General features: G+C 60.2%; 1 protein-coding gene across 1 annotated transcript in view; it reads right to left on the reverse strand.

The window, feature by feature from the left end:
- Window positions 1-24,720, reverse strand: part of LOC144935908 (uncharacterized) — a 31,289-nt gene extending 6,569 nt beyond the window's left edge. Inside the window, 20 exon segments of the mRNA XM_078862773.1 lie at window positions 146-460; window positions 832-893; window positions 1,376-1,747; window positions 1,968-2,240; window positions 2,579-2,761; window positions 3,314-3,460; window positions 3,820-4,059; window positions 4,491-4,616; window positions 5,125-5,301; window positions 6,864-7,364; window positions 7,697-7,864; window positions 8,407-8,556; window positions 8,922-8,988; window positions 9,489-9,590; window positions 9,592-9,695; window positions 10,017-10,604; window positions 11,187-11,255; window positions 17,532-17,690; window positions 20,342-20,575; window positions 23,278-24,720. Of these exon segments, the coding sequence (XP_078718899.1) occupies window positions 146-460; window positions 832-893; window positions 1,376-1,747; window positions 1,968-2,240; window positions 2,579-2,761; window positions 3,314-3,460; window positions 3,820-4,059; window positions 4,491-4,616; window positions 5,125-5,301; window positions 6,864-7,364; window positions 7,697-7,864; window positions 8,407-8,556; window positions 8,922-8,988; window positions 9,489-9,590; window positions 9,592-9,695; window positions 10,017-10,604; window positions 11,187-11,255; window positions 17,532-17,690; window positions 20,342-20,575; window positions 23,278-24,213 (4,973 nt within the window). The 5' untranslated portion in view covers window positions 24,214-24,720.
- Between the last annotated feature and the right edge of the window lie 451 nt (window positions 24,721-25,171).

Consider the following 25,171-nt stretch of genomic DNA (forward strand, 5'->3'; position numbering starts at 1 on the left):
GGTGGGGGAGGGTCGGGAGGTGTGACGCGTTTGACGCCTCCGTCGTCGCCGTCATTTAAACGGGAATGGAATTGGTCAAACATCCCGATGTAGGACCCCAGAGCTTGGGCAATCGATTGCGTCGGTTCCGGCTGCTGTACCTCACCTGGACAGCAGCTTGGCACCGACGAGCGGCGGCGGCGCGGCGGAAGCGGCAGCGACGACGGCGGCGGGCAACGTCACGCCGAGGCGCCGGTCGCGCGCGGCAGGTAGCGAGGACGGGCGCAGCGGGCGGAGCCCCTTGCCCGGTGCTGGGGGCTCCGTCTCGCCGGGGGAGCGCGGGGTGGGGGGCTCGTCGGGGCTGAGCGCCGGCGAGCTGCCCCCGCTGGCGAGGGCGCAGCGCCGGCGCTCGGAGCGGAACGGGGAGCGCGCGCTCTCCATCATCACCTCGAACTCCGCCATGGAGGAGACGGAGCACGCCCTGGGGGGGGGGGGGGGGGGGGGGGGGAGGACGGGGCCGGCCGGGGCAATGGCCGTTTGTGCCACGGTCGTTAATTGCACTTGTATTGTTCTTGTTGTCATTGTTACGCTCGTTTACCGAGCAGAGCCTCGCCGAGTCTCAAGGCTCCTATTGCAGGAGAAGGGTCCTGCCAGGCTGATCCCCGGGTTGGGTGATTTTCGGGCGATCGTTGGGCATTCGGAAGTCGTGGCTAAGGCGAGTTACGCTGCGTTCACAAGTGTCGCATGTCGGGACCGACCCCTCCGCCACTCCGACCGTGCCCCCCCCACACCACCCTCTGGTGGTGGTGCAGGTGGTGTGATTGGGATGATGATGATGAGGGCATCACTCACCGTTGCAGCGTGCCTTTGTCGAGTGGGAAGTTGACCTCTCCCATCATCTTCTCAGCATCAGCCTTCAGGGCAGCAAGAAAGTTTCAGGCAATATTATGACGAACACATTCCATATGCCAACAGTAATAATAGCATCCTTTACCTGTTCTCGATAGCCTCACTATACGAGTCTCGAGATCCATTTTCGGGAGGGTCCTGCATTGGAATGTTTGGCCAATTCTCGTTTTTCTGCTCTTGTGTTTCCAAAATCGCAACTGGTTCTGGGCATCACGTTGTGCGTGCAATGCTCTCAGCCTAAGCTCGATAGAAGGATCGGGCTGAACGAGTGGCCTTGTTATCAGGCAGCAGGGACTCGGATAACGCTGTGAGCGTTGTACATGTGCTGCGGTGGTCACGTGACACACATCAAGGCATTATGGGAGTTGTGCCTCCGTGCTGGGAGTTATCATCGTGTCCTTAAACCTGACGAGTGGGCTCCCCCCCGCCGCCCCCCCCCCCGCCCTCCTGCTCCCCCCCGCCCCCGCCCCGCTCCCGCCTCCCTCACCTCCCCACGAGCGTCGCTCTGCACGAGCGTCCTGCCGCGGGAGATGGAGCAGGACTTGCGTCGCCCTCCCGGCCACGGGTGGAGGTCGAGGGTCAGAGCATCGAGAAATCGGGAGATCTGCTGCTGCTGCTGCTGCTGGTGCTGCTGGTGGGGGGCGAGGGACCAGATGGGCGCTGGCGCTCTGCTCGAGTCGCCCGGCGGGCCGCGCCACAGCGAGTCGTCCAGCGAGTGGTTCCTCGTGAGCACGGGGCTCCTCCGCATCTCGGAGACCCTCGACGGGACCCCGCTGTGGATCCCCGATGGGACCCTCGGTGGCACCGGGGCTCCCACCTCTTCTCCCTCCACGTCGACCGTCTTTCCGCTCTTCTGTAGCTATGAAACAATACATGTTATTACCGCAGCCCTAATAATCACCAATTGGTCCTAATTGGCTGGTCAGGCGTTGGCCAGCGGAAGTACGAGCGCTCTAATTATTACCCAGCGGGACTCAACCTCCGTCACAACCTCGCCTCCTCTCGTTCGCTCATTCACTCCGCGTCCTCGCATTCACCCCTGCGCCCTCGCCACCCCCGCACCTCCCGTCCCCCGTCACCTGCTCGACGGCGCACTGCGTCTCCCTGAGCCGCGCCTCCCAGCCGCGGCGCTCGCGGCTGAACCTCCGCAGCAGCTCGAGGCGCTCGCGCCCCCAGTGGCGCTCGCCCGCCTGGAGGCGGCGCCGCAGCTCCAGTGCGGCCACGTGCAGCTCGGCGAGCGCGCGCCGCTGCTCCTCGCGCTCCCTCCGAGCCGCGCCCTCCCTGCCCCCCGCCGCGTCGCCGGCTCCCGCCGGGCCGCGCTTGGACGCGGGAGAGCCGAGACGAGGCTCCAGCTGGGTCGGGGGGGGGGGCAGGAGGTGGGGAGGCGGAGGGATGTTGAATCGATTCACCATCTGTATGGTGAACCTCTTCCGCACCGTACGTAGCCAACCGTGCTAATCGCAGGTGCGCTGGAGGGACACCAAAGTAAACACAACAACAACAAGAACAAGCAGACGAAGCAGTTCTCGAGAAGTTAATTTCAAATCTGTCGGGGTCCAGCTTGCTCCCGCGATGTGCACACACGTCCACAACACAGTACACACTCACACACGTACACATCCGTACACACTCACACACGTACACACCCGTACACACACACACGCGTACACACTCACACGCGCGTGCGCACCTGAGCGACGTGCGCGCGCAGCTGGGAGCGCTCGACCTCCCAGGCGGCTCGCTCGCGAGTGTAGCGCTGCGCGAGGCCGCGGCGCCGCGCCTCCTCAGCGCGCACTTCATCCCGCACGGCGCCCAGCGTGGCGCGCAGCTCCCGGCCCACGGCGGCGCCGGGGTCCGAGCTCACGCCGCCCTCCTGCGACGCACGGGGAGCCCGGAGAACACTCTCGTTAATACTGCGGCACATGCCGCTGCTGCTGCTGCTGTTGTTGTTGTTGCTGTCAGCCGTTGGTTTCCCACTGCTGGGCAATAGCCTCCCCCATTCCCTTCCATTCCTCCCTTTCCTTGGACTCACACAGAGACCCATAGACTCACACAGAGACTCATAGACTCACTACTCAAACACCTTTAGACTCACACAGAGACCCATAGACTCACACAGAGACTCATAGACGCACTACTCAAACACCCTTAGACTCACACAGAGACCCATAGACTCACACAGAGACCCATAGACTCACACAGAGACCCATCGACTCACTACTCAAACACCTTTAGACTCACACAGAGACTCATAGACTCACACAAAGACCCTTAAACACAGAGAGAGAGAACCAGATGGTCACGTGACGTTATTAAAAAAAAAGAGTAGGCTATGTGTGCTGGCCCAAATAAAAATGATATAAACAACTCACATCAAGTCACTGGGTAAAACCCGAACTGCAGTCCCCACGATTCCCGCGCTCACCGGCGTCCCGTCGTCACTGGGCGCCTCTCCCTGGACGCGCGCTGACAGAAGCGCGTCCAGCCACAGCTCCTCGTCGTGGGCGCACGACGAGGTGGAGGAGGAGGTGGTGGTGGTGACGGCGGAGGCGCCCATCTCCGCTCCCAGCTCCTGCGTGGCGGCACGTGTGGTGTCAAGTCACAGGCGAGCGCGCCACGTGGCTCGCAAACCCACCGCTTGACCGCCTCTAAACTCAACAAAGCCAAGAGAAATATCACCCCGACTGCTGCGGCAATTTCTGCAAGCGAGATGAACACAGCACACGAGGCTGTGGGTGGCCAGCACCACGCCCGGCCGCCTTTGTCTCCCCAGGGATTTTTTTATATATATATTTTACACACCGCACCAGGTACTCAATTAAAAGCTGAGTCAACCCCGGGGATGATCCAGCACCAGTTCAGATCAATCATCAACCGTCGACGACATTTGGCGAACTCGACGCTCAGCACCCTCCATCCACCCCGGCGTACCAGCAAGGCGGCGGTGGCCGCCTGGGGCTGCTGCTGCTGCTGGCCGCCGTCACGGCAGCGCCGCAGCAGTCGCCGCAGCTCGGCGAAGGCGTGGAAGCTGACGCCGTGCAGCCGGCGCAGCTCCCGCGCCAGCGCCGCCGCGGTGCTCACCGCCTCGCGCCGCTCCATGCGGAGCCCCAGCTCGGCACTCTGCAGCTCGAAGTCGCGGCGCAGCATCGCGCGGTGGTGCTCCTCGCTCGCCTGTGCGGGGCGGCGAGGGGAGGGGCGTGGGGGTGGGTGGGTGGGGGTGAGTACATTTTCATGGGGTTTTTCGAGGGCACGGTGAGAGATGCAGGGTGTTTCGGTTGAGAGTGCAGCGGTTATTGTGCGTGTGCAGTAGGTTCAAGGGTGCAGGCCGTACGTACAGGGTTTATAGTGCAGGGCTTTAGTTTCAAAGAGCGGGGTTTATAGGACAGGGTGCAGGATGTGACGTGCTGGCTTTGTAGCGCAGGGTGCTGGGTGCAGGGTGCAGGGTGCAGAGTGCAGGGTGCAGGGTGCAGTGAGCTGGGTGCAGGGTGCTGGGTGCAGGGTGCAGGGTGCTGGGTGCAGGGTGCAGGGTGCTGGGTGCAGGGTGCAGGGTGCACAGCCCATGTATACAGGACATGCAGCGCAGGGTGCCTCGGAGCGCGTACCCGCGCGACCCTGGCCGCGTGTCTCTCGGCCTCCTCGTGGCGCAGCACTCGCTCCTCCTCCAGCTGTGACTGCAGCAGACGAATGGTGTCCTTGGCCTCGGCCAGCACCTCCTGAGACTCTCGCAGCTGCGGGGCGGGGACGGGGTGGAGGAGAACGGGGAGGGGTGGGGCGGGGCGGGGTGGAGCGGGGGGTGGAGCGGGGTGGGGTGGAGCAGGGGGTGGAGCGGGGGGTGGTGCGGGGTGGGGTGGAGCGGGGTGGGGTGGAGCGGGGCGGGGCACACAGGACCCATCAGCTCTGTCTCTCCCCATCATCAGACCCCGTGATCTCCCAGTGCCATGATGGCTACAGCAGCATCAGCCCAGAGGCGGAGCTGGAAACTTCTCAAAGGAGGGGGGTAGGTGGGGAGGGTGGTGATTGGGGGGTAGGGGGGTGGTCGGGGTGTAGCGGGGGGGGGTTGGGGATAAAGTCGGTCCAGGGGACAGTCCCGAAATCCCAAACTTTGAATTAGAGAAAACATTAATTATTAATTATCAATTAAACCCCATTTTTGGGTCTCAAATGGGGATGTCAATCGCCCCCATAACCCCCTGAGTACCCCTCCACCCCCCGCCCAACTCATCCAATGGCCAATACCTCGCTGGCGATGAGGGTGCGCGTGTCGGCGTTGGCGCCCAGCTGATGCGGGGACCCGCATGCCACGGTGGCGGTCCCTGGTCCTCCACCTCCTCTTCCCGCCGTCGCCATGGCTATGGCGGCAGTGGCGTCGTCGTCATGGCGACATGGAGCGAGCGGCGTTCTCTGCGAGTCGCTCTGCGCCGTCACGGGGGCCCAACAGAAATTGAAAATAAACAAAATAAAATAAATTATAAGTTTGTCCGTGGAGGAAATGCATAACACAAATGGGGAGGTGAAGAGTATATAATGATAACGATAATAATGATGATGGTGATGTGAAAGTAACGTGAAAGGAACAGATGTTTCGAGAATTAGACGAAAAAAAGGATTATATATGAGCGGAAGTCGAGTTCCGGGAATTAAAACGAGAAGTGTAGAGGCTGAAGGCGCAGCCCCGCAATTGCTCGCCCATGTTACCGCTGGCAGAAGGGCTTCTGCCAAAGGGACCTCTAGAGCCTCTCTACGGGCTGTTTGGCCTACTCTTCCACGCTGTTCGGACTTCTTGGGAGCCATGGACGTACCCACACTTCACCACACCACACACGCCCTGCTAATCGACCCAGAGGAGGTGTAACTGGAATCGAACCCTTGCCCTCAGAGATTGCAAGTCCAGCGCGCTGACCACCATCGTCACACCGCCGCGGTGGCAGCAGTGGCGGTGTAACGATGGTGGTCAACGTGCCCTTACGAGCGAAGAGGCTTGGTTTAAAAAGGTTTCAGAGATTTGCTTGGACTGAATCAATACCGCTGAATGTATGTGCTCCCAGAAGAGCGTGGGGCCGATGGGTTGTGCAGAGATGGGTACGTGGAGACACGCTGGGATTCTACGTTTTTAGTTCGTAGATATCTGCTGGATTATTTTGTTTTTAAAGTATTTTTTTACACACTTTCTCTCTCTGTCTCACACTGTCTGTCGCTCGCTCTCTCTCTCATCTCTCTCCCTCTCTCACGGTCGATTCCGTCACAGCGCGGCTAAGATAACGAAGAAAAAGAAGAGCAACTTAAAGAAGGTGGCGAGTGGGATGGAGGCGATCGCTATGAGCAGCAGAAGGGGAAGCAGCAGCAGCAGCAGGAGGGGCTGTGGGTGCGTGCGTGTGTGGGTGCGCATGAAGAGGTTGAGGAGGAGAAAAACGAGGAAGGAGAAACAAAATGCAGTAGAAAATGAACCTCCTTGTGGGTCATGGGACGCGCATGCAGTGGTGATCGGAGCCTGTGTGCGCTCAGCCATCGCAACAGCGAGACCCCCTGGGTGGGTTTCGGCACACGGTCCACGGGCCGAGAGCAGGCCCCTCACTCGGTGGTGCCACGTGGCGTGTCGCAACCTCTGCGGTTTCAGAATTATGAAATGTGGCCAATCACAAAGTGGTGCTTGTGTGAGATAACGCTGTGACATTGAGTGAGGATATCAAAGTCGCTTCACTCTGATTGGCCCTACAACTGCAATGGGCGCGCCTCCGTTTGGTATCGATGTTGGCTCCTCCTCTCGTACGGCAGGACAGAAGAGCACCGGTCGTACGTACGTTGAACTTCTTTCGCACTGCACGTAGCCAACCGGCGAGAAGCCTAAACGGGAGGCTCGCGTCCGGCGACATCTGCTCTGGCTCACGGACTAACGGATCTGGAGTCTCAACGGAGATGCTGGGGCCCATGGCGCTGCGCGGGGCTCTGTCGGGGCTCCGTGGGGGTGCTGTGGTTACCTGCAGCTCGGTGATGTCTCCGCTGAAGGTGCTCGTGGGGGTGTCCCCGGTGAGGTCGGAGGCGGGGTCTCTCCACGACACGGGGCTCAGGCCCGAGTCGCTCTGCTGCTGCTGCTGCTGCGGCTGCGGCTGCTGTGGCGAGGAGGAGGAGGAGGCCGACGAGGAAGGCGCGAGCCAGGGGCTGCAGCAGGAGGAGGAGACGCCCGTGGAGTCGCCGAGCCCCTCGGCGGCGCGCACCTTCTCCAGGAAGCCGGACAGCTCCTCCCGGAACACGTGCATGGAGCGCCGCGCGCCCTGCAGCGCCTCGCCCTGCGCCGCTGCCCCCGCCGCCCGCTCGCTCTCCTCGATGAAGCGGTCCACGGCCGACTTGAGGACCTCCGAGGCGCGCCGCAGCGCCGCCCGCGTGTCGGGGTCCAGCGGCAGCGCGGGGGCCGCCCCCCCGTCGAGTGGGGGCAGCGGGCCCGGCGCGGAGGGGCACGCGGATGGCTTGGGGTCAGCGGCCTGGCAAGAGGTCAGCCGGTCGGGAGGTCAGAAAGAGGCACGGAGGCGTCGTGTCGACTTTTTAGAAAAGTGGCCTTCGCAGTGATGGGTCGTGCATGATAATGGTTATGGTTTATGATGATCTTGCCTAGTGTATGATGATGCAGATCTTGAAGGATATTGTATGGAGATTTTTTATGACAATGATCATAACAATTAATTACCGATGATGATGATGATGATAACGAAAGGTGAATTATGATAACGATCATGATAAGGGATAGTAGTTGATGAATGATGGTTGACGATGACGATGACAATGAGGAGAGAACACGACGAACTCTCCACCGCACCTCGATGCGTGCCAGGCTAGGTTTACTCTCCCAGGGGCAGCTCTCGTCGGCTCCACTCTCACCCCCCACGGGCCCCTCCCTCCGGTGCTGGGGGGGTCGATCCCTCGCAGGGTCCCCATCGGCATCCCCGTCGCCGGCGTCCGCGTCTCCATGGCCCTCGCCGGAGTTCTGTGGGGGACGACGGGGCGAGCGTGAGACACGGGGCATCCGTTGTATGATTTATAGATGTGGCCTGCGTTATATGGCAGGCTATTGCAAATGATAGAGCGGATAAGCAACGGTGATTGTCCTTTGGATATACTCAGCCCTGTCATAAGAATGTGGAATTTCCACAACTGTTTCGGAGCTGTAAACGAGGGGTAGGAACCGCTCTTAATGCTCGAGTGAGCAGGAAATCACTTTGTTCACCAGCACGGGCTGCGAGCACCTGGTGGATGCGCCCTCACCTGCGCCCTCACCTGCGCCCTCACCTGCGCCCTCACCTGCGCTCTCACCTGCGCTCTCAACTGTGCGCGTGCGCCCTCACCTGCGCCCTCACCTGCGCTCTCACCTGCGCCCTCACCTGCGCCCTCACCTGCGCCCTCACCTGCGCTCTCACCTGCGCTCTCAACTGTGCGCGTGCGCCCTCACCTGCGCCCTCACCTGCGCCCTCACCTGCGCCCTCACCTGCGCTCTCACCTGCGCTCTCAACTGTGCGCGTGCGCCCTCACCTGCGCCCTCACCTGCGCACACGTGAGCGTGCGGTTGTCGCGCTGGAGCCGCGTCACCGTGGCGCTCAGCTCCGCCACCTGGCAGCGCGCGCTCACCAACTCCCGGCGCAGCGAGTCGCCCGCGGGGTCGCCCGCCCGCTCCTCACCACCCTTCGCATCGGGGGAGGGGGGCAGAGAGGGACCGGGGGGAGGGGGGATGAGAAGGGAGAGGAGGGAGGACGTGGAGGAGAGGAGGGGTGAAGAATGGGATGAGGGATGCGTGGCACATGAGGGGAGGGAAGAGAGGGGAGACAATCGAGGGATGAGATGGGAAGGGAGAGGAGGAGAGCAGAGGGGCCGGGAAGAGAGGGGAGGGAGTTGGGGTTACCGGGATCAAGGTGAACGTGCAGTTTACATGCAGGGGGGGGGGGTTATGACTGGGGGACCCCTAATGGGTGGGGGGGGTACCCCCCGTGTGTAGATGAGGGTGCGACTCGTTGGTGCCCCCCCCCTCCCACCGAATCACAGTCGCTCACCGTCGGGGGCTGCTCCATCAGCAACGCGGCCCGTCCACGTGACCCCCCGGCTCCTTCTCGCTTGTACCTGTGCACAGGTGGGCGCGGCACGGGAGGAGCGACGCCTGTGAAGGTCGGAACATGGCTGATCACCCGGCTCTACCCTCCCCCCCAAAGACAAAGATCCACCGTATAGCCTTCACAGACTGTTGGGGCAAGTGCTGTAAGCGAGCACATATAAAGGTTTGAACGACACACGAGGGGGTGGGTCATGGGTGGCCACCACCACGCCCAACCGCCTTTGTCTCCCAAGCGACGATATTTGCATATCGCATCAGATACTCATTTGAGGCTGAGTCGACCGTAGGGGAAGCCCAGGACCGGTTCAGATGCATGTATGATGCACTTCGCACCGTACGTAGCCAACCGTGCTAATTGGAGGTGTGAAAGATAATCGTCACTGGTGTTGGTCGTGAGCGGGAATCGAACTCGGACCGCCGGGTTCGTAGCGCAGTGCGCTAATCGTTACCCCCCCTCTCCCAAAGGCCCCCACACACAGAGGGGGGGGGGGGTGGTGACGACACGGACCGGCCCAGTTCGCACGTCAGCGCCAGGTTCTGCTCCTCCATCTCGGCGACGGAGCGCCGCAGGAGCTCCGCTTCCTCCTCCACGAACTGAAGGTGGCGGCGGAGTTCGTCGGAGGAGGCCGACGAGGAGGAGGAGGCGGGGTCCGAGAGCGGGGGGGGACGCGCCGGGCCGAGACGACGCCGGGCAGCACGAGCTCCGGTCGCGTAGCTGCGAGGTGGGGGAGGAGGGGGAGGGGTGGAAGGGAGGAGGGGGAGGAAGCGAGGGAGGGAGGTGTATGTATGTATGTTGAACTGCTTTCGCACCGTATGTGGCCAACCGTGATGATCAGATGTGCTGGGGAAGGAAAACAAACTAAACGCAAAAAGTCGTTTTAAAGAAACGGGTTTGTCAATCTATATTAATTACAAGTGCGCAGCTCCAGTGGCTTCCTAATATCGGAAAGAAGAGCGTTCCAGACGGCCGCAGAAGCGCAAGACGCAGTGCTGGCAGCAGCAGCAGCAGCAGGAGGAGCAGGAATCCCCGTCTCACCTGGCCCACTCGGACCTCCTCCAGCTCGGCCTTGAGGCCCCGGTTCTCCACCTCCAGCTCCACGATCTTGCGCCCCAGGATGTTGGCCTCCTCCTCCACGAGCCGCAACCTCAGCCTCAGCTCGGCCTCGCGCGAGCCCGGGACCCCGCTCGCCTCCACGCACGGGGGTCCCGCGCCGGGGCCCGGGCTGGCCCCTGGCCCCCCCGGCTGGAGCGAGGGGGACGTCGCCCCCGATGTCAACACCGACGACGACGTCGGCGTCGTCTTCATCGTCATCATCGCCGTCGACGCGGACCGAGCGCCCCCCATCGCCGCCCCAGGCGCCGTGGCGCCTGCAGCCGGACCCCCCCTTTGGGAGAGACTCCCCGCGGATCCGGAGGCGGCGGTGGTTGCGGTGGGGGCCGCTGGCGGAGGTGCGGGAAGCGGGGGCAGCGGGGGGCTTTCGAGCTCCCCGAAGGTGGCCTTGTAGCGCTCCACGTCGTGCTCCAGGCGGTCCTTCTCGCGCCCCACTCGCACCATCTTCTTGCGCATGAGCGCCGCTTCCTCGCGCAGGAACTGGAGCTGGCAACGCAGATCGGCGCTGTCCTCCTGGGGGCCGGGGGGGAGTGTGGGGGGTGTGGGGGAGGGGCAGGCCACGAGAGAGCAGTCAGTGCAGTCTTTGGTGACCGGACTGAGGCCATCAACTCGCTACACCTGGGTACCCGGTTTAATCGCAACTGAGTTTACGCCTGTGGGTCTCTATGGAAGTCTGTGGGTCTCTATGGGAGTCTGTGTGTCTCTATGGGAGTTTGTGGGTCTCTATGGGAGTCTGTGTGTCTCTATGCGAGTCCGTGGGCCTCTATGGGAGTCCGTGGACGTCTATGGTAGTCTTTGGGTCTCTATGGGAGTCTGTGTGTCTCTATGGGAGTCTCTGTGTCTATATGGGAGTTTGTGGGTGTCTATGGGAGTTTGTGGGTCTCTATGGGAGTCTGCGGGTTTCTATGGGAGTTTGTGGGTCTCTATGGGAGTCTGTGTCTTTATGGGTCTCTATGGGAGTCCGTGGGTCAAGTCGATTGTGGAGGTGTTGGCTGGGGGCTGGAGGTGAAGGTTGAGTGATTGAGAGTGGTGGAGAGTGCTGGAGAGTGGTTGAGAGTGGTGGAGCGGATTGGTGGACGTGGTGCGTGGCCTCACCTGCTGTCCCGCGCCCTTCTTCTCGGCCACTCTGTGCAGCTCCCGACTGCCCCGCTTCCTCGCAGAGTTCTGCACCACACGACGCACGGACAAACGCAACGAAGATCAAAGACAAAGATCCCCCGTGTAGCCTTGAACAGCCTGTTGGGGCAGGTGCTGTTGGCGGGCACCTATGAAGGCCGGAACGGCACACGAGGGCGTGGGTGGCCAACACCACGCCCGGCCGCCTTCTTCTCCCCAGTGGCGATGTTTGCACACAACACACCAAGTATCCATTTGAGGCTGAGTCGACCTAGGGGAGGCCCAGAACAGGTGAATATAATCGTCACTGATTTTGGCCGTGAGCGGGAATTGAACTTATAGGTGCTCATCGGCGGCGGCTTCACAGTGCGTGACTGCCACGCGGCCACCACCGCCACGTGCGCGTTTTATTTTTAATGCGGCGCTCGCTGCCGCTGCTGCTGCCGCCGCTGCCGCCCCCGCCACGTGTCCCGCGCGCTATGAATACCCCCGGGGGGGGCGCCACCACCACTCGCGGCTCCCGCGGGCGAGGGGGGGAAGGGGGAAGGGGAGCTGCGATAGGAGTGGGGGGGGAGGTGGGAGTGGGGAGTATGGGAGAAGGCCAGCGGAGAGGAGATGGAGGGGATGGATTGGAAGGATGCAGACGGCATAGGGCATTGAGGGGAGCAGAGTGATGGATGGGAGGGGGCGGAAGAGAGGGCTGGGTGGGGTGGGAAGGGGATGGTTGGGGGTGGAGGGGGATTTGAGGGATTGGAGGCGAGGGAATAAGGGGGAGGGGGAGGTGCGGGAGGGGGTGGTGGGTGGGTGTGTGGGTGAGAGAGAGGGAGAGTGGTCTTGTTTGGGGATCAATGTGAGCTGGATCTATTTCGAGACGCGCAGGGAGACCGCACCCTGATTAAAACATCGCGGCCAATCGGCTCCGCCCCTGGGCGTCGCGTCACCGCTCATTCATCCCTCGCGGTGCGTCGACGTCACGTCCCCCTTGTGACGCGCATGAGTTCGGAGCGGCCACGTGGCCACTCTGCCCCCCCCCCGTAGACTCGCGCGACGATTCGATGAATAATCACGATTCGCCGGCGGAGTTTCGATTACGCAATGGAATATCGCCTCGAATCGCGTCACGCGTCTGAAACTGCGAATGTCACGGCGGGCGTCGCTGCTTCGCGCGCACTTTGCACGAATCGCAGGCGAGCGGCGGGCGAGCGGTCGTAGCGCGTATCGTGAGCGGGAGGAATCGCTCTCAATCGACCAGTCGTGTTCCATCGCCCGCGAACAAAGTTCGCCAAATCTTCTCGCACCTCCTCGGGGGGCTGAGCCGCTCTGAGCCTCCTGGATACCGCTGGGGGTGGGCAGCAGACGGCAGTGCAGCAAAATCCACTGTTGTACTCTACTTCAATGCTCCCACGTCTTTGCTCCCCGCCTTTCACCGACCCGCACAGACCAGCCTGGTGAAGTATGGTCGATATGCTTCACGGTGCGGCAGGAGAAACCGCGCTTCGATGACGGGAGGCCCTCATCCAGCAGTGGGTCGATCGGCATGACGAGTCGACGTCTGTGCGCGTGATCACGTTACATCGCCCACGTGGGCGACCCCTCCCCCTACCCCCCGCCCCCCTCCCCCCGCCCCCTCCCCCCGCAACCCCGCCCGCCGCCGTGGGTGTCGAGCACCCGACACCAGCGACTCGGCGCGCGCCACCTCCCAAATAGCAGCGGGGCGGGGCTAGCGGGGATAGGGGGGCGGGGCTAGCGGGGCTAGGGGCGGGGCTAGGGGGCGGGACTAGCGGGGCGGGGCTAGGGGGCGGGGCTAGCGGGGCGGGGCTAGGGGGCGGGGCTAGCGGGGCGGAGCTCGCGGGGCCACGAATGTCAGAGGCGGGAGCCCTGCGCCTCGGCGTCACTCCCAGCCCCTCGACCCCCCCTGGCATTGCCGAGACTGAAGGGGGTACACCCCCCACCCCCCAGCCTCCAATACCCCCACAGGCGTGGGAACGTCAGTGGAAAGACTTACAGCTGCCCACCCCCCTTGGCTACTGCACTTGGACCCACCCCCTTGGCTATTCAACATGGACCCCCCCCCCCTGGCTACTGAACATAACCCCCCCCCCCTTGGCTACTGAACATGGACCCCCCCCCCTCTTGGCTACTGAACATGGACCCCCCCCCCCTTGGCTACTGAACATAACCCCCCCCCCCCCTTGGCTACTGAACATGGACCCCCCCCTCTTGGCTACTGAACATGGACCCCCCCCCCTGGCTACTGAACATAACCCCCCCCCCCCTTGGCTACTGAACATGGACCCCCCCCCTCTTGGCTACTGAACATGGACCCCCCCCCCCCTTGGCTACTGAACATGGACCCCCCCCTCTTGGCTACTGAACATGGACCCCCCCCCCCTTGGCTACTGAACATGGACCCCCTCAAGGCGCTGGCCACCTCTTGCGATGTCGCAATCCGCCCGGCGCCTGCCCGCGATCTGCTGCTGCTCCGATCGCTCCATCTCCCCGCGGTGGTCGTGCTTCTTGGGGGCGCGTTTCACTCCCTCGCGTCGCGTAATTGGAAGGCATCCCAGCTCCGCCCACGGTCCCGTGATTTACGACGGGGACCTCGTCATTCGCACCCCGTTACCCAGGTAGCCAGGGTGACGGGTCGCCATGGCGACGCGTTGCCGGGGAAACAGAGCGAGCGAGAGGGATGGAGACGGGAGGGGGGAGGGGCGAGCACCAAACTCACCACGCCTCCCCGCCTGCACCAACCCGCAGTGACCGGCGTGGTGAAGTATGGTCAAACAACGCCTAAGACCGACACGGCGTCGGAACGCTTTCATGTCCAGCAGTGGATTGAGAATTACTTTTAGATTATATATATTTTTTATTGTGTACATAACATCTAGACTCTACCTTAGTCAATGTTTATGTGGCTAGAACGTGGCGTCCGTCCGAGACACCACTTCCCCTGTTGGGAGACGGAGCGATGAAATGGGCTCGTGGCGCGGGCGCTGGGCGGATCCGTCGTTGCCTCGCGGGGACATGGCAACGGCTCGCGGGAGGAAGCCCCCATCCAGCAGTGGATTGAGCACGGCTGACAGAATGCTGATGACGATGCCGACGATGTGAGCAGTGAGGAAGATCGCACGCTCATCGCCGGCTGCCGCCTGTGAGCTGCGCTGCTGAGGTAGCGATGGTTCTCGTCGGCCCGCGGATAATGTCTGCGGGTTGAACTTCTTCTGCACCGTACGTAGCCACCCGTGCGGGGGAAAGGACCACAAACTAAACTCAAGAAACAGCTCTAAGAAATTAGTGTGTCAATCTAGATGATGATGATGATTTAAAAGTGCGTAGCTCCAGTGGATTCCTAATATCGGAAGGAAGAGTGTTCCAGACGGCCGCAGAAGCGCGTCTGAACACGCGCGATGATGATGATGACGATGGCGATGCGGTGACCGCCGCCTTTGTCCGATGTCGAGCAGCCAGCAGCCGATGCGAGGCTGCCCAGCGGAGTTGGCGGTGATGATGATGATGGCCTATGCTCGATGGCGAGATCAACGAAGAATCGCGGCTCGCTTGTGACGACCACTGTGTGCTACCCTCCGATTAGCACGGCCGCCTACACACGGTGCGAAGGAAGTTCACCGTGCGTGCATAATGAGTGCGACCTTCTAACGCATTCGTTGGGCAATCGGAGGAAGGTCAGCCAGGTGTGTCTCCCTCGGCGGGGAGCGTGCTGAGGGCTTTAATTATCCCCGGACCCCACCGCCAACTCGACCCCCTTCACGTTGCGGTGACCCTAAGTGCGAAGCTTCGAGCGGGGGGTGGGGGGTGGGGGGTGAGGAGGAAAACTGAGAGAGGGAGGGAGACGCGCTAGCGACTGGCTCCAGGGATGGGGAGAGAGGGGGGGGGCGGAGGCACGGAGGGATGGGGGAGGGGGGCCGTCGAGATATCGCACCGGCTGCAAAAATCACGCCCCAGTTACTAAAATGAACAAAACGCAGAGCGATGACACTCCACGGATGCATCCGTGTGTGTGTGTGGTGATAACACACACACGTACAATTACGTATGCGTGTGCTAATAACAGTGGCCTTTGACACGAAGGCTAATTATAATTAATAATGATTACTATCTTGCCATTTGTCCACTCACTCGTGGCTCATGTTCAGCAGGGTCCTGCTGCTCTTGGGTGTTAGACCAATGTCTGCACTTGGGTGTTAGACCAACGTCTGCACTTGGGTGTTAGACCAATGTCTGCACTTGGGTGTTAGACCAATGTCTGCACTTGGGTGTTAGACCAACGTCTGCACTTGGGTGTTAGACCAACGTCTGCACTTGGGTGTTAGACCAATGTCTGCACTTGGGTGTTAGACCAACGTCTGCACTTGGGTGTTAGACCAACGTCTGCACTTGGGTGTTAGACCAATGTCTGTACTTGGGTGTTAGACCAACGTCTGCACTTGGGTGTTAGACCAACGTCTGCACTTGGGTGTTAGACCAACGTCTGCACTTGGGTGTTAGACCAATGTCTGTACTTGGGTGTTAGACCAATGTCTGCACTTGGGTGTTAGACCAACGTCTGCACTTGGGTGTTAGACCAACGTCTGCACTTGGGTGTTAGACCAATGTCTGCACTTGGGTGTTAGACCAACGTCTGCACTTGGGTGTTAGACCAACGTCTGCACTTGGGTGTTAGACCAACGTCTGCACTTGGGTGTTAGACCAACGTCTGCACTTGGGTGTTAGACCAATGTCTGCACTTGGGTGTTAGACCAATGTCTGCACTTGGGTGTTAGACCAACGTCTGCACTTGGGTGTTAGACCAATGTCTGCACTTGGGTGTTAGACCAATGTCTGTACTTGGGTGTTAGACCAATGGCTGCACTTGGGTGTTAGACCAACGTCTGCACTTGGGTGTTAGACCAACGTCTGCACTTGGGTGTTAGACCAATGTCTGTACTTGGGTGTTAGACCAATGTCTGCACTTGGGTGTTAGACCAACGTCTGCACTTGGGTGTTAGACCAATGGCTGCACTTGGGTGTTAGACCAATGTCTGCACTTGGGTGTTAGACCAATGTCTGCACTTGGGTGTTAGACCAATGTCTGTACTTGGGTGTTAGACCAATGTCTGCACTTGGGTGTTAGACCAACGTCTGCACTTGGGTGTTAGACCAACGTCTGCACTGCACTAGCTGTGTGTGTGGGGGGGGGGGTTATGGTTGTATTTGGAGAGCGGAAGTGTGGTGGTTACCGTGCTGCGACCCGCTTAAAGCCAGAATCGGTGATGAATATCTGAACCGGTCCCGGACCTCCCCTAGGTCATCTCAGCCTTAAATGATTACCTGGTGCAGTGAGTAATCATCGACACCAGGGAGACAAAGGCGGTCGGGCGTGGTGCTAGCCACCAACCCCCTCGTGTTCCGTGCCGGCTTTCACAGGTGCTCACTAACGACACTGGTCTTAGCAGTAACTAAAAGGCTATATGGGCTACATGGGGTATCTTTGTTTGTGAGTGTGAGTGAGTGTGTGTGAGTCTAGCTGGGTTATGTGGCCCGCATTCCCAACTACCGCATGCTGAAGCGGATACTGTTTGGCCGGATAGAGAGGGCTAAACGGACACGACACAGGCTGGAGAAGAGATGGACTGATGCGACATGGAAGAATGTGGAGCTGAGTGGACTTGCTGAATACTGGTACCAGAGGTGTCAAGATCGGCCTCTATTAAGGAGGCTCGTGAAGGACGCTGCTACTGAGCAGTTGGAGGCAGTCGCCCTCCAACAACAACGAAGGTCAGACGAGCGACGCTCACAGCAATGAACGGAGCGCCAAGTGGCTAACACACAGCAAGTTGACACAGTAGGGGATACAGGTGGTGCATCAGCCAGTCATCTCAGTCAGTTAACCCATGGCATCTGGGTCAGTCCAGTGACCTCCTGTCAGCGAGCCTTCGACACTTCACGTGGCCTCATAGGGCACCTGGCCTGGCACAGATGCCATGGTGAGGTCACCATCACTTTCTGGCGAATATCGGGTGTTGGTATTGGTGAGTGTGTGAGTGAGTGTGAGTGAGTGATTGTGAGTGTGTGAGTGAGTGTGTGAGTGATTGTGAGTGAGTGTGTGAGTGAGTGATTGTGAGTGTGTGAGTGATTGTGAGTGTGTGATTGTGAGTGATTGTGAGTGATTGTGAGTGTGTGAGTGAGTGATTGTGAGTGTGTGAGTGAGTGAGTGATTGTGAGTGATTGTTAGGGTGTGAGTGATTGTGAGTGATTCTGAGTTTGTGAGTGAGTGTGAGTGTGTGAGTGATTGTGTGTGTGTGTGAGTGTGTGAGTGAGTGTCACCTCCTTGGTGCGCTCCAGCTCGTTGCTGAGCGCCTGTTTGCTGATCTCCAGCTCGAGGAGGCTCTGGCGGAGGGCCTCGTTCTCGTCCTCCACGCGGCCGCGCTTCTCCTCCACGCTCTCGAGCTCGCGGTGCAGGCGCACAGACACGTCCTTGGCCACCTAGACGGGGGAGAGCGCCAGAGAGAGAGGGTGGGAGAGTGAGCGAGAGGGCGTGAGAGGGCAGTCGGGGTACAGCTGGTGCGTCTGCCAGGAGTCATCTCAGTCGGTCAACCCGTGGGCACCTGGGTCTGTCCCGTGACCTCCTGCCAGCGAGACTTCGGCACTTCACGTGACGACCTCAAAGTGCACCTGGCCTGGCACAGGCACCATGGTGACGTCACCGCCACTTCGTGGCAAATGGCGGGTGTTGGTGAATGTGTGCGAGTGTGAGAGAGGGGAGCGGTAGTGTTGCGGTTAGCGCGCTGTGCTACGAACCCCGCTCACGGTCAACACCGGCGACGATTACCAGAACCAGTCCTGGGCCTACTCTAGATCGACTCAGCCTCAAATGAGTACCTGGTACGCTGTGTAAACATCGCTACTAGGGAGACAAAGGCGGTCGGGTGTGGTGCTGGACACCCACCCCCTCGTGTGCCGTGCAGCACTTGCCCCAAGAGTTTGTCAAGGCTATACGGGGGATCTTTGTCTTTGGGTGTGAGAGTGTGCGAGTGTCGAAGCTCGCATCAACCCTTCGCTATCCCAGCCGACCTCCCACCTTGACAATGACAAAGGCAAAGTTCCCCGGTATAGCCTTAGCAGATGGTTGGGGCAAGTGCTGGTAGGTTAGGGAGTAGCACCGATGAAGGCCGGCACGGGGGTGGGTGGCCAGCACCGCCTTGAGACTGAACACGTGGCCACAGAGACACGACGGATGAGAGGGAGCCACCGCGACCACGCGAGAAGGGATGGAGGAGGTGACCCGAGGTCACCTCCCCGGGACATCGATGGGGAAGTGAAACCGCGCGGCGATACGGAACCTCCCGGCTATCGAGGGGGGAGTGGAGTGGGGGGTCGATGTCTCCATGTCACCTCGACTCCAGCCCTGACCCCAATTACCCACGGAGACAGACGGGGAAGGCTCCCGCACTCAACCTGCCCCCCCCCCCACTAACCCCCCCCACCCCTCCAGGTGACAAATCCACGACCGCGTCCGCGGCGCGCCGTGGAAGCGTCGAGCGAGCGACTCCACCCCCTGGTGTCGCCTCGTGGCCGCCTGCACGCTGGGGTGGAGGAGAGGGGGTGCGGGATAGGGTGATGAGGTTCAGGTAGGGGGGGGGGGCGATGCCGCCAGGTGGTTTAGCCACTTTGGTATCCCGCGATTTGGTGATCAAAACTTGGAGCGTGATTCTAGGAGTGCGTCTCTAGATCACTCAGAGTGGGTGATCTGGATCACTCGCAGGGAGGGTGACTCGAGCGCGTCACAGAGTGGGCGTGGTCTCGTCATGAAGGGGAATGGAGGGCACAAGGCATGGCCTGGAGGAGAGGCGAGATCGATGACGCTTCTCGCCGGGACGGAGAGCGTCGTTCCTGTGGGTTTAATCGATGCGCTTGAATTGAAACTTGATTTGAAGCTTTCGTGACTGCAGGAATTACTCTTTGGTTATTTCGGTTAAGTCACGTAGGAAGACAATAAATTAAATAATAATAGAATACGACGTTTCGATTGCAACACAAGCAATCGTCATCAGGTAGAAAACAAACCTAGTAAACTTAGAAATACAATGCAATACAACACAGAGAGTCGGCTAACACAACAGTCAACACCCTACCTGGTTGATTACGTTCTTCCAAAGATTGCTCAATTTTAGAGAGAGATAAACACAGACACGGAGACACACAGACACACACACAAGCAGAGAGAGACACACACAGAGACACACAGAGAGAGACGCACACAAAGACACACAGACAGCCACACAGGCAGAGAGAGACACACACAGAGACACACAGACAGACACACAGGCAGAGAGAGACACACACAGAGACACACAGAGAGAGACACATACATAGACACACAGACACACACACAAGCAGAGAGAGACACACACAGAGACACACAGACACACACACAAGCAGAGAGAGAGACACACACGGAGACACACAGACAGACACACAAGCAGAGAGAAACACACACAGAGACACACAGACAGACACACAAGCAGAGAGAGACACACAGAGACACACAGACAGACACACAGAGAGAGACACACAGAGACACAACGCCTCTGTGTCGAGGCCTTAAATAGAGAGAGGGGGGGGGCAGAGAGAGAGGTGGGGGTGCTGGAACTGACTTGATCTTGACCTCTATCCCGGCCTCTCTCACCTTGAGGTCACAGCCTTCAGTCGCCTGGCTCTCTCTGAAATGTCACTGCCGCTGCCCATCCCATTATTTAACTAATCTTCTTGCTTGATATTTCCACGTGATAGGCCACGTTGTTGAGCTATCATGTGTGGCTAGGTTGCTTCCGCAAAATATGTTACACCTCACTGCGTTTGACCTGATAAGTAAAAATATATATATATATATATATATTTTTTTCAAGTTATTCGTTTACCTTTCATAAACTTTGCACCCCGATCGTTTTTTGTAATTGTTGTCGTTGTAACGGCCCTACTGGACATCTGTGAAGAAGAGCTCTATAGCTCATGGGATTCCTCTCCAGCATAAATAAACATCCAGATTCTGATCCAAATCTCCCCCACCCCACCCCACGCCTCCCCCTCCGCTGCCCCCCCCTCCAAGCTCTCCGCCCCACCGTAGCCCCCGTCACCTTGAGGTCCTGCTCCAGGCTGATGAGAACGTCCACGTCGGGCTGCCCGCCGGGCCCCGCGCCCGCGGCGCGCGCGCCCTTGCGCTCGGCCTTGCGCAGGCGGTACTGCAGGATGCGGCACGTCTTGTGCGCGCGCTCCAACTCGCGCCGCAGGTCGCGCACCTGGCGCGCCTCCTCCTCCAGGTAGCCGTCGCGAACCTCGTCCATCTCGGCGCGCAGCTCCTCCAGCTCGTCCTGCGGTTGGGGGGATGGTGGGGGGGGAGTCAGCGAAGAGTCGGAGGTGATGGGTGGGGAGGAGTTGGAGGAATGGTTCGGGGTGGCGGGGAGAGGAGGAAGGGGACAAGGTAAGGAGGAATGTGGAGGAGGGGAGATGGTTACGAGGATGAGTTGGTTTTGGGGGTAGGGATATAGGAGGAGGTGTGGATGGTATCGAGGATAAGGAGGAGCGGTAAGAGAGGTGTAGCGATGAAGACGGAGGATGCGATAGTTACGGTCATGGTGGCGCAAGAGAAGGATGAGTTGTTGAGGAGGAGGTGGACGAGGAGGAGGATTGATGATCATCACAATGAGATGGAGGTCAAAAGCGATGGGAGGACGGCAAGGCAGACACGTGGGCCCGCCACGGCCCAAGTGAGCGCGGTGCCATCAGGCCCACGTGGCTTCCTGTCGTGACAGATGCACGCGAATGCTAATTAGGTCGCCGTGGTGTTTAGCCGGGAAAGCTGCAGCGAGCGCGGCGACTCTCTGTCTCCGCGAGGATCGGGGGGGAGGGGGATGTCGCCTTGCCCCAATCCCTTCGCTATGCGCAGCTGCCACGCGCCGTTGGAGGTCAACCGCTTCCAGATGTGGTCACGGTCCGGCCGATGCTGAAGCTAATAATTTGCGCTGCTAGCGCGCAGTTCAACCTCAGATCCATAGTCTGGCGGCTGCAGTGGCAAAATCCAGGCCACCGCAGGAACAGAGCCTCGGAGATCTTAGAAGACGCGAAGTTCTCAGCGACCTGGTACGGAGCAGTGGCTGTAGAGACTGCGGCGCCAAGCCACCGACGGAGCCTTCTCGGTGAGCAGCAACAGCATCTTAGAGTCCACTCGGTACCTGACTGCTAGCCAGTGCAGGGACTATCGAGCAGATGTGTGGTGATGATGATGATGATGAGTGCTCGCGACACGGTGTGTGTGTGCGTGAAGCACTCTAGCAGCTGTGTTCTGGACGAGCTGCAGTCGACCCAGCAGCACCTCACGCGATGTTTCTGAGCGAGCAGGACAGGCCGGCATCATGCTCAGGACTAAACATCCCTGGTGCATCCCACACAGAACGTCGGGGTCACTGCTGTCAGCGAGAACCTATTAAAGCCGCACGACGCACGCGGCTCGTGGTGTCCGGTCACAACCACGCCCCGGTGCTGCTGTTTTACACCCTGGACTGAAAACGCAATTAACGCTGAGTGGACCTAGGGGCAGCACGATGACGTGCTGTTATCAGTAAAGATGGTGGCGGTGACAAGAATCATGCTGCCAGCGATGACGATGATTATAATGGTCCAGCAGCTCGTGATGATGATTTATGTTGGATACTGATGATCATATGCAGCTGCTGGCGATGCCTATGATCATGATGATGCTGCTGCTGATGATGATGATGATAATCGTGATAATGATGATGACGTTGAGTGGTGAAGGTCGAGGGGCGGAATATCTCCGATCTCGTCTCGTGCCCACGCGGGAGGCGAATGAAGTTTGCGGCACCGACGCCACCACCGTGCCGCGCCTCCTCCTCCTGCTCTCGCCACTCACTCCGCTCTGAATGCTGCAGCCTTGGGGCTGCCGCGCGAAAAGGACACGCGGCGTCATTCACAACCACTGCCCCCCCCCCCTCGGCCATACCCGGATAAGACAAAGACAAATATCCCACGTCTAGCCCTCAACAGACTGCTGGGACAAGTGCTGTGAGCAAACATCTCTGAAGGCCGACACGGTAGCTGCGTAACAAAGAAAGATGTCCCACGTAGAGCCTCCTCCATCGTGACCTGGCTGAAACCATTACACTCGCTGCATTTGAGATTTCTGTTTATCACCCGCGATCAAACATGGATTCGAACCCAGGCTTTCAGCAGTGCAGTTCAGTGTCCCTGACGGGGCCATTATGAACCCTCTGAGTTACCCAGCCACCTCTTACTTTGATTGACACTCAACATTGTGGAGAGATGGTGGCAGTGGGTGTCCGTGAGTGTGTCAGTGAGTGCGTCAGTGATTGTGTTAAGTGAGTGTGTCAGTGATAATATCAAGGAGTGATTGTGGTCAGTGCGTGAGTGCGTCAGTAATTTCGTGACGGAGTGAGAGGGTAAATGAGTGTTTCAGTGATTGTGTGAATGAGTGATCGCGTGAGTGAGTGATTGTGTGAGTGAGTGTGTGACTGATTGCGTGAGTGTTTTAGTGAGTGTGTTGCGTGATTGTGTGAGTGTGTGACTGATTGTGTGAGTGTTTTAGTGAGTGTGTGAGTGATTGTGTGAGTGAGTGTGTGACTGATTGCGTGAATGTTTTAGTGAGTGTGTGAGTGAATGTGTGTGTGACTGCGTGAGTGTTTTAGTGAGTGTGTGATTGTGTGAGTGAGTGAGTGTGTGACTGATTGCGTGAGTGTTTTAGTGAGTGTGTGAGTGAGTGTGTGTGGAGCGGTAGTTTAGTGACGAATAACTGAACCGGTTCTGGCCCTCCCCTAGGTCGACTCAGCCTCAAATTACTACCTTCTGTGGTGTGTAATCATCGCCACGAGGGAGGCAAAGGCGGCCGGGCGTGGTGCTGGACACCCACCCCCTCGCGTGCCGTGTCGGCCTTCACGTGCACTTGTCCCAACAGTGTGTTAGGTTACACGGGTGATCTTTGTGTTTGTGATTGCGTGAGTGAGCGAGCGAGCGAGCGCGTGCCCGTGGCAGCCCGCACCTTGAGGTACGCGTTCTCGGACCGCATCTCGTCGAGGTCTCTCATCATCTCCTGCAGAGCGCCCGGGCTTCCCGGACGCGCCGGCGACGCCATCGCCCCCGTCTCTCTGCCAGACGGCGCCTTGACGACCTCGGCTCCTACAGGCCCCCCCACCTTCACCCCCGCCCCTCCTCTCCCACACGACGCAGCTGAGGTTGCCGCATCCCCATCGATCGCCGCTCCCTCCGCGCCGCCTCTCCTCGTGCTGCCCGCTGCTGCTGCTCCTGCTGCTGCCCCTGCTGATGCTGGTCCGCTCTCGGCCGCGGCTCTCACCGTCTCTGGCTCGCTTGACCCCCCCAGTGACTCCACGTCGCTCTCGGGCCCCGCGTTGGGGCGCAGTTCGTCAGAGAGTGGCTCGGAGGGGGGTGAGTCCGAAACATCGGAACCACTATCCGCGGCGCCTCCGCCGCCTCCTCCTCCTCCTTTCCCGGCCGCTGCCCTTCCCGCTGCCCCTGCTGCCCACGACTCGTGGCGGCCGCCCGCAGTCGCCCGGCCCGTGTGAGCCTTGCTGCTGCTACCCTTAGCTCGCGAAGCTGCCTTCGTCGCTGCTCCTCCACCGCTGCCCCCATTGCTGCTCGCGCTGCCCACGGGAGGAACCCGTCTTGGGATGGGAGTCCCACCGCGACTCGCGTGGCTCGCTGCGGTGGTGGTGGTGGCGGCGGTTGACAATCCAGAACCGCTGCCCTTGGCAGATGACGCAGCACCAAGACCCCCGCGGGCAGGCCCAGCGTGACCCCGGGAGAGAACTTGACCCCGGAGCGAGGTGCGCAGCAATGAGCCCGAGGATGACCCCGTTCCCGGGGTCAGCACTGATCGCGGGGCGGCCCCCGCCTCCCGGGGTCTCGCGGGGGACAGGGGCCGCGTCACTTGGCGGCGAGGGGTCCCCGCGGGGTTCATGCTGCGTGGACGGCCCCACCGATCCGCCGCCGCCTCCTCCTCCTCCTCCGTCTCCCGGTCCACTGGGGCCCAGGGTGCATCACTCACTCGCCGTGAGCAGCGCCGGGCGCGCCCTGCGTCCTCGGCAGCAGCAGCATCGGCTGCAGCATCAGCAGCGGTGGCAGCAGCTGCGGCTATGGGCGAGGCGGAGTCTCCATCCCCGATGCAGCTCGCGTCCCGAGGAATGAATCGGGGAGCAACGTTGAACGAAGCGGTCGATGTAGCGATGGAGTCATTCGTTGGCGGAGTCGTCGTTCGTTTGCAACGGCGTGGCGACCCCCTCCGCGTCGTCCTCGCGTGACGATGAGAAGATGTAAATGGCGATGGTGACGACGATGATGATGCCCTCTTCTTCTGCGTGCAAGGGTTGCGGCTCTTGTCCTTGTTCCTCGCGTTTTACTCTCTCACGCGCTCTCTCTCCCTCTCGCTGTCTCTCTCTCGCTCCTCCCAGTCTCCACCCACCACCACCCGCCCACACTCTCTCTCTCTCTCCCCACGCGTACACAGCCACCCCCACCACCACCCACACAGCCACCCCCACCCCCCACACAACCACCCCTCACCACCACCCACATAGCCACCCCCACTACCACCCACACAGCCACCCCCACCCCCCACACAACCACCCCTCACCACCACCCACATAGCCACCCCACACCACGCACACAGCGCCCCCCACCACCCACACACATAACGCGCCCCACAACCCACACACCGCCCCCCACCACACACACACAGCACCCCCCACAATCCACACACCGCCCCCCACCACACACACACACCGCCCCCCACAACCCACACACCGCCCCCCACCACACACACACAGCGCCCCCACCACCACCCACAGCACCCCACAACTCACACACCCCCCCATCACCCACACACACCGCCCCCCACCACACACACACCGCCCCCACCA

Source organism: Lampetra fluviatilis, chromosome 14 (assembly GCF_964198595.1).
Source record: "Lampetra fluviatilis chromosome 14, kcLamFluv1.1, whole genome shotgun sequence".
Taxonomy (NCBI): Eukaryota; Metazoa; Chordata; class Hyperoartia; order Petromyzontiformes; family Petromyzontidae; genus Lampetra; species Lampetra fluviatilis.